Genomic DNA, 8,723 nt, shown 5'->3' with positions numbered 1-8,723 from the left:
GGCAGCTGGCGGATAGTGAAGGTAGCAGCAGGCAGGTGGGGAGAGCTGCTCAGCCTCCAGAAAGCGCGCTAGCAAAACTGAATGGCAAGGGGGGTGGGTGCTTGGTGTTCCAGTGCGCGGCAAATGGGGAAGCCCTTGGGAGAGCCACTTGGCCGTATGTACCCAGGGCCATAACTCAGGTTGGTGCTGCTTCTGAGAAGCGTGGCCACCAGGCCACCTTGGCCGAGGAAGCGCTCTGTGCAGGAGGAGGCCCACTGAAGCAAGATACATCACAGTGGAAGGATACAGGCCGACTTGAGGCACTGAATGAGTTGGGCATTCGCGGGGTGGAGCATTTTGTAGCCATTTGTAAATTGTGGTTGTGAAGAACATGCTGTGGCTTGGGACTTGCTCATGGGAAATGGGGCAAAGGACAGAGTGGAGTTCTGTTTCTGGGATTTGCTGTCTCAGGGCCTTGCAAACCCTTCTGCCTGCCCAGAACAGTGGCATCTGCCCCCGACCCCTTTGCAGCCCCTGGTCTGGTCCAGCCACTTCACCTCCTGTTAGGCCTGAGCTGGCCCTGGTGACCCTGCAGATAAGACTGGCAGCCCCTTCCCCTCGCGCCCACCTTTCCCTCCAGAGCCTTGTCCTTGTTAAACATCCATCTGCCTCTCATCTGTCAGCCCATCAAGCAGAGGCTGCCATTCTGGCTTCCTCTGGGGGCCTGAGATGATCAGGTGTGGATGAGCGGATGTGTGGATGGCCTAGAATCAAAGCGGGGAAGAGGGAGAGGAAACACCGGAGTCACTGGAGCCCGTGAGCGGAGTGGTTATTTTTAGCTGTTCCATTACCTCTTACAATGTCTCCAAATTGTTCTCGATTGTGTTTAAAGATGCCTTCAGAAATTCCTGTTCTACAAATGACCTAATTTCTTCTCAGAAACTGGGAGCCCCGATGCTGCGACGGATTGCAGAGCGCTGCCAGACAGGGTGCTGGGGCTTAGCGTGCACCCCGATTTAAAGCAGATGGCTGTGAAGAGACATTTTGGGGACAGTCAAGGCAAACTGAACTTGGTCTAGTCATGGGCCGAGGTGAAGGGATTAACGATCATTTTGTTCCTTGCAGTAGTGGGCTGTGGTTTTGCTTACTTGAAAAGTTCTTAGCAGTTAGCACTATGTACGGAAGCATCCGGTGGGCTGCTTGATGGTTGGGACTTGAGGGGGGTGGAAATCCCCCAAGCTCGGGACGGACCCGAGGGGGCCTGCCAGTCTCCTTTCTGTACTGTTGAAGGTGCTTGAGGATTTTTATATTAAAAGCTAAAGGGGAAGAGAATGTGCTCCTGGTTTCTCCCTAGTGACGCTGAACACTTTGCTTTGCTTTTCAGAGTGACCGGCTCCTCATCAAAGGGGGACGGATCATCAACGATGACCAGTCCTTCTATGCCGACGTCTACTTGGAAGATGGACTTATCAAGTGGGTTGCTGGAGCAGACCTCTCCCTAGGGTGTCATTGTGTCTCCTGGCTGCTTGGCTCTGCCCAGCTGTGTTCCTGTGTCTGGGACATGGATTGGGGTCACACTGAGTGAAGGGGGTGTGCCCAGACACGCCAGCTCCCTGCTGCACCTAGGTGTGCCACAGCTGGGGGTGACACCTAGGTCACCCCCAGCTGTGAGGTGCAGATGTGACCCCCATTTTACTATGGAGGTGACTGTCAGTGCGTCCTGCAGCTGGCTTGAGAGGAGCAGCAGTCGGGGGGAACTTGCCTTCCCCACAGAGCCTTGGCTTCCCCTACAGAAAAGCCCTTGGGTCGGGAGCCTTCACTGTGTCTCCCAGGGTTCCCCTGTCAGCCCTGCCCCTGGCAACCCAGGTCTGGGGTTTGCTCAGGCTGGGTGGTACAGATAGGGGACACTTACTTCCCAGGCTTCTGAGGGTCGGAAGTCGGGGTCAGGGTGCCGGGAGGGCTGTCCTCGTGAGGCCTGTTCCTTTCTGGCAGATGGCCACCTTGTCACTGTGTCCTCAGATGGCTTTTCTCTGTAACACACAGACTTCTCTCTCTTCTTATGAAGGACACTGGTCCTGTTAGATTAGGGACCTATCCTGTGACCCCGCTTAACCTTTACTACTTCCTTGAAAGCCCTGTTGCCAAAGACAGACATGTGGGGGAGGTAGGGCTTCGACAGGAGTTTGGGGGACTCAGTTCAGACTGTAGGCAGGCAGGGGTTTCTCTGAGAACTCCCACATCTGAGTGCCCATGAGGAAGGAGTGCAGTTCCCAGCCTCACCCAAGGGGGCCCTGGCTTCGCTGCTGCCTGGCCCCTTCCCTTGGCATCTGGAGGAATTGGGGGAGGGGGACCTTCCTGGGACTGCCTGGCGGGAAGTGTGGAAAGGAAAGCAGAGGGGAAGCTGAGTGAGGAGAGGGTCAGAGGGGAAGGTGCCTGGTCAGTAGGACCAGTAGGGGCCAAGGGTGCATAGAGGAGGAGGAGGAGGAGGTTGGGGAGGAGGGGGAGAAGGAAGAGAGGTGGGAAAGGAGGAGGAGGAATGGGGAGGAGGAGGAAGGGAGAGGGAAGAGGAGGAGGAGGAGGAGGAGGAGCAGGAGGGCTGCAACCAATTGAGGCTGTGGGCTGTTGGGGATGTTGAAAGAGCAGCCTGTCCAAAGTTCCCGAGAAGGAGGCGGGCGCAGGGCAGCCGAGCCATCCATGCCTCTGTCTGCCACCAGCTCCAGGCCCAGTCTTTGACCCTGGTCCAGTCCTCCAGTGCCTCCTTTCCTCCTGTTCCTCCCTGGCTCCTGTCACCACGGTAACCCCCAGGCTGCTTCCTGCCTGGGCCAGTGCACCCCTGAGCCTCCCTGGAGTGCCTGCTCTGCCCTTCCCCTGCTGCTGTCCGCCCTCCTGGGTCTATGTGACTCCTCTTCCAGGAAGCCTGCCCTGGAGTTGGCGCGGGCGTGCTCCTGTGTCCCTCAGTCTCTCCTCTAGGGTGACATTGCCCCCTTCTCCCTCGCCCCCACCCCAGGGCAGAGCTGGGGCTTGGTGCAGAGTAGCAGGAGTGTGGAGCAAGGGAAAGCTCAAGCGATGGCTCTGTGCCCTGCCCCCCCCGGGGGGGGGGCGACATCACCGTCACACCCTCTCACTGCTCCTGATAAGGGTTGGCGGGGGTCTTCCCGAGCTCCTCTCTTCAGCTCAGGCTCAGCGCCGCGTGTTCTGTCACAGTTTGGGCAATCATAACTGGTGCCGGCACGTTCCTGTGTGTCACTGACCCTGATCTGCTCTGCGGTCTGCTCACCAGTGTCCAGGATGGGGGCAAGTAGGCTCTGATGCCCGTTGCTGCAGGGGCTTCCAGCAGGAGCTGTCACCAGGCCCCAGCTCGCCTGGAGCCTGCCTTGGAGCTCTGGAGCGGGGGATTCTGTGTTTGCCCTTGGGGTGGGTTCTGCTGAGGCCCGGCCTCTGGTCACCAACGCTGCATATTCTTAAGTCCTTATTAGTGGGATTTTAAGGGACTTGGAGAAATCCTCAAGAATTCAGAGGATCTGGATTTCTCTTTTTCAAATAAAAATTGCTCGTGCTCAGAGGTAGTGGCCTCAGCCAGGCAGTGACCTTGAGAGGCCACTGCGTGGGTGGTGGGGGCCAGGCTGCTGCCTGCTTAGAGCCTCCCTGCCTGGCGGCCACCACTGCAACAGGGAGGTCCGCGTTGGTGAGCACTGCCTGCCTGCTGAGGCTCTGATGCAGTGTGCGGGGTTGGTGGCTCTGCCAGACCTGGCTTTCCTGGGGCCAGAGCCCGGTGTGTTTGGCAGAAAGGCAAATCCAGGGGCTGTCCAGATCAGCTCACTCACGCTGCTGTAAAGACAAACGTAGGAGGAACAGCGGAACATGCCTCTTCCAGCGTGGGGTCCAGGAGTCTGGGATAAGGTGTGGGCAGCGTGGGGCCTCTGAGGCCTCCCTCTCCTTGATGTGCAGCTGGGGTCTTCTCCTGTCTTTCCACACACTACTTTTCTACTCAGTTTTGTGTCCTGTCCTCCTCCTTACAGGACATCAGTGACATTGGCTTAGGGTCACCACAGGGGCCTCCTTGGTCCTTTGTAGTTACTGAGATGATCCTGTCTTCAAGTGTGGTCACCTTCTGAGTTTCTGGGGCTCAGGCTTCCATACATGCAGCTTGAGGGTGCACAGCCCAGCCCATCACACTGCTCTGTTGGTCACCTTCTTGGCCCTGGGACGAAACCCTGGACACCCAGGACTCCACAAGGAGGTGTATTTGGCCCAGGGTTCCGAGGATTTAGTCCGTGGCCGGCTGGCTCCAAGCAGAAGCAGCATGGTGGGAGGTTGTGGTGGAGGAGAGTGATCAGCCCACAGCTGCCCGAGGCAGGGCGAGGGGAGGGAGCCAGGATGAGAACGCTGCTTTCCAGGCGGCCCCATAGTGGCCGCCTCCAGCCAGATCCCGCCTCCTGCAGTTCGGCCAGCCAGGATCCATCTGTGGGGGCCTCGCTGATGAGTACAGCTCCCCCATCACCCAGCCGCTTTTCAGAGCCCACCACTGGGCTCCTCACAGTGGGCTTGCGGAAGACCATGAGCCCGAGGGCAGGCCCTCCTGGGTCCACTCAGCCCACTCAGTGCCCCGTGCTGGCCGTGCTCCTGATTCTTCTGTAGACCTGAAGTTGCACAGCTTGTACCCATTTTACTTGCTTTTGAAGAACCAAAGGCCTCTCTGTTGTTGATCTCCAGACAAATAGGAGAGAACCTGATTGTTCCTGGTGGAGTGAAGACCATCGAGGCCAACGGTCGCATGGTCATCCCTGGAGGAATCGATGTCAACACGTACCTGCAGAAGCCCTGCCAAGGGATGACTACCGCTGATGACTTCTTCCAGGGGACCAAGGCCGCGCTAGCGGGCGGGACCACAATGATCAGTGAGTGCTGCTGTCCCTTCTCGCCAGCAGTGTGACCCACACATGCAGCTGCTCCGCACAGCGGGCACCTTGTGTAGGGCACCGCTCCCGCTGGGGCGTTACACGCGCTGCTGATGGTAGCCATGGTGACTTTATAGGCTCACAGACATTAGCATTTTAAGTCATTTTACTGTATATTGAAATGAAAAACTAGTACATTATGGATATTATCATTGCTTAGGGGGAGATTACAGTTGGCATTTAGATTTTTAGATTTGAGAAGCTAATAGGCAGCTACTGTGGTGGACGCCCGTAACCCCGGCACTCAGGAGCCTTCGGCGGGATCGGCGTCACTCAAGATCTCTGTGTCTGTGGCCATCTTGAGTTACATAGTGCATTAAAGGCCAGCCTGACCTACTGTCTCCAAAAATAAAAAAGAAAATAAAAGGGCAAAAAAGTAGCCGAATAAGTTTAAAAGTGTTAGGTAAAAGGAGAGCTGGGAGATAAAGCAAAAGGAAGGTTATAGGCAGACGAAACTCCGTGAGGTGTGGAGATGGCTAAAGTGTTGGGAACAATGACATGGATATCATGATGACAGATGGGAGCAGAGGCTCAGAAGGCTGGCCTGACCTGTCCAGGGTGCGGAGTTAGGCACTTGTTGTGTTAGTCGGTACTGCTGTGGTAATTCTGTATAACAAACAGCCCCTAGTTTGATGTGGTTTCCATCTCTTTGGGTTGGCAGTTTACCTGTTTAGAGAACGGAGGTTTAGGCCACAGTGCTGGAGGCTGGAAGGCCAATACCAGGTGTCCCCACTCAGTCTCTGGTGAGGCCCCTGTTGGCTGAGTGACAGTGCACAATGTGGCAGCTGGTGTCCTGATGGGAACAGGCGGGCTGGGAGAGGTCATGGGGGGAGGGCCCTGTCCTGCACTCTCTGAAACCTCCTTAGGGCCAGGGCCCTGTCCTGCGCTCTCTGAAACCTCCTTAGGGCCAGCGTTGGTCCCTCCCGAGAACGGTGCCCCCAGGCCCTGATGTCCTCCGCAGGCCTCCTCCTCTTGAAGCCCCACCACCTCCTCACCTCCCATGCTGAGTCCTTGGGGCCATGTGCAAATCACGTCCCAACCATGGTGGGCCCCAGACCTCAAGCAGTGCATGCTCCTGTGAGTGGCCTGGAGGGGCTACAGCGCCTCAGCCCTGGGCTGCAGAAGGCTCAGCACGCTAGCTCTGCTTCTCTACCCTGGCCCTGGGCAGCCCACTCTTGTTGTGGTTGGGACCTCAAATGTGCCCCAGAGTCCCCTGCATCCAGAGGTGAGGCTTTGGAAGGGCAACTGGATCATGTGATGCCACACTCATCGCTGGGCTGGGCCTAGACGGGTCTCTTCCTGTCCCTGGATGCCCCCCTTTGCTTCTGTCTGCCATGGGATGCGAGCTGGTCTCCACCCTGCACCCAGTCCCATCTCGTAGCCACTCGGCATGGACTGAGCCCCTGAGCTCTGGACCACAGCGAGCCCTCCTACTCCTCAGGCTTGTAGGCTCTGCACTGCGTCCCAGCCACGGGAAAGCCCACGAAAGCAGTTCTCATCTGTTTGAGGAGGTGCTTCTGCTTGGCTTCCACTTCAATAAGTGACTTTAATTAAAGCAGGCATCAGTTGTTTGTAAATATCCTTTCAGTGGTAAGGCTTTGTGATTCCAGCAGTTAGTTTATTTGCTAGCCTGACTCAGCCTGTCTCTGACCCAGGAATCCTTTTGGGGGTGCTGCCCCTGGGCTAGATCTGGCCGCCCGGGACCAAGCGGTGCTCTAGCTACCCACAAACCCGGAAGGTGTGGCTTCACCTCCTGGGCAGCAGTGTCCTGGCACCCTTTCTAGCAGGCAGTCTGCGAATCTGCTGGCTGGAGATGTAGACGGATGTGGCCTTGGACCAGGCTGGCTTGGACTGGGATCCCGTGCCGCTGGGTTTGTCCCCAAGTCCAGGCCGATCCTTCGCCTCTGCAGACTTCATCTTCCTCACCTGCAGTGTGGGCTTTGTGGTCCCAGCTCCTGGGTTCTCTGTGCAGTGCCCAGTGCATGGTGCTGGATGAGTCAGGGATGAGGAGCTGGGACCCGGGGCTGTCTCCCCATCTCAGCTGGGAGGCCTGGGGGAGCCCGGCCCTGGGGCCTCACACCCTCCACCCCTGAAGGGTGTTTCCCAGGGCATCTCCTGGAGGCCTCCCATCTGAGGGAGCGGGGTGAGGAACAGGAAGGGCACCCAGGAGCAGGGAGGCGCCAACCCTCACTCTCCCTCCTCAGTGGGTGCTGGGCAGCAGTCACACTGCGCCAGGCATGGTGCCAGGTTTGAGGTGAATGGAAGCAGGGATGGCACTTACTGTCAAGGTTTGGAGTCATTCATCAGCCACATTTAGGGTGGTGAGCTGACAGGGCCGTGTAGCACGGAGCCCAGGCCACACAGGTGCTCCCTAAGGAAGTAGGTGGTGCAGGGGTGTAAGGGAGGAGGTGGGCACCTGGGGGAGGGAGCCCCACGAGGAGGCAATTGGCATGTAGAAGCCTTGGATGGCAGAAGATGGGCTGTGACAGCAGGGCCCTGGAGACTGAGGGGGAAACTGAGACCAGAAGGACGAGACCTGGCTGGGCTTTTTATCATGTGGGTGGTGGGAATGATAGAAAGATTCTAAGCAGGAAGTGATACAATATTTTTGTGGTGCTAGGGAAAGGACCCAGGGTCTGACATCCTCACCCCTTTTTAATTTAATTTCACTTTGTGCAGGGCTTTGCTAAGTTGCTCAGGCTGGACTCAAGCTTGTGATGTCCCTGCCTCTGCCTTCCCCTCTGATGGGTTTTCAGAGAACACAGCAGAGTGGCTCAGATCAGATGTGGCTGGGCCTTGGGGAGGGGATGGCGTGGTTCAGCCACCTAGGTGGCCTGGTCCTGGACGGGACTGTGGTGAACAGGTCTGGTATGTGGGGTCATGAGCACATCCGAGTGCTTGGGTGTGGCGGTGTGTGGGTGGTGCTGTCCTCCCAGCCGGGCTGCATGGGCTGCGTGGGTATGCGCTGTGTGACTTGAGTCAGCGACAGGGAAGCTCTAGGCCCGAGCTTCACGGGCCCAGGCGTGGAGTCTGGCGGGCTGAGAGGAGCCTCAGAGAAGCAGGACAAAAGCCCGAAGCATGCATTGCTGTAGTAGCTGGAGGAAAGCGGTGGAAGGGAGAAGGAGCCTGTGCCTGAGTGAGGCCACGTTGAGCGAGGAGGGTACCAGCAGGTGGGGCCGCATTAGCAAAGGCCCATGCTTTAGATGAATGGAGGAGATGAGATGGAAAAGGGCAGTAGGACTACTGTCTGGAAACTGTTATGGATGTCTGGCAGGGAGGAGGCACAAGAACAGGGCAGTATCCAGAGGGGTAGGCGAGGTCGGGAGGCTTAAGAGACAGGCGGGGCCCTACAGGACCAGCTTTACATCTTAGATTTTATTGGCAGAAGACATGATGAAGTTGCTTTTCCTGGCGTCCAAGCTTGTCTCCACCTTGGCATTCAGTGCTCAGATTGGCAGTGTGGAGAGGCTTAGGAGCCAGCTGGCACAGGTCTCTGGTGGAATCTGCCCCCATCCGTTCACTGTCTGCAACCTTGGGTAATTCCGTGACTCCTCTGAGTCCACGTCTGTGTCTGCAGAACCTGGCTGTAACTGCCTATGTCAGGGCTGGTCTTGAGGGTTGATGGAGAGAGCTTGGAGCCTTTGGGCTCCTGACACGTGGAGAGCACCCGATGAGTTGTCAGGGGGGGGGGCACCAGGGCCACAGCTGGGGTGGCATGGGTGCCACTGCTGATGATGGTGAAGAGAAGAGAGGGTGGTGAGACAGTGGTGCTGGTGAGGGTGGGCA

General features: G+C 57.5%; 1 protein-coding gene across 1 annotated transcript in view; it reads left to right on the top strand.

The window, feature by feature from the left end:
* Crmp1 (collapsin response mediator protein 1) overlaps positions 1-8,723 on the top strand; it is a 59,624-nt gene that overhangs the window by 20,431 nt on the left and 30,470 nt on the right. Inside the window, exons 2-3 of the mRNA XM_004624578.2 lie at positions 1,364-1,452; positions 4,693-4,877. Of these exons, the coding sequence (XP_004624635.1) occupies positions 1,364-1,452; positions 4,693-4,877 (274 nt within the window). The remainder of the gene's footprint in view (positions 1-1,363; positions 1,453-4,692; positions 4,878-8,723) is intronic.

Source organism: Octodon degus, unplaced genomic scaffold, assembly GCF_000260255.1.
Source record: "Octodon degus isolate 3935 unplaced genomic scaffold, OctDeg1.0 scaffold00006, whole genome shotgun sequence".
Lineage (NCBI taxonomy): Eukaryota > Metazoa > Chordata > Mammalia > Rodentia > Octodontidae > Octodon > Octodon degus.
The sequence above is the reverse complement of the archived record's forward strand: the minus strand, read 5'-3'. Positions and strand labels throughout refer to the sequence as shown.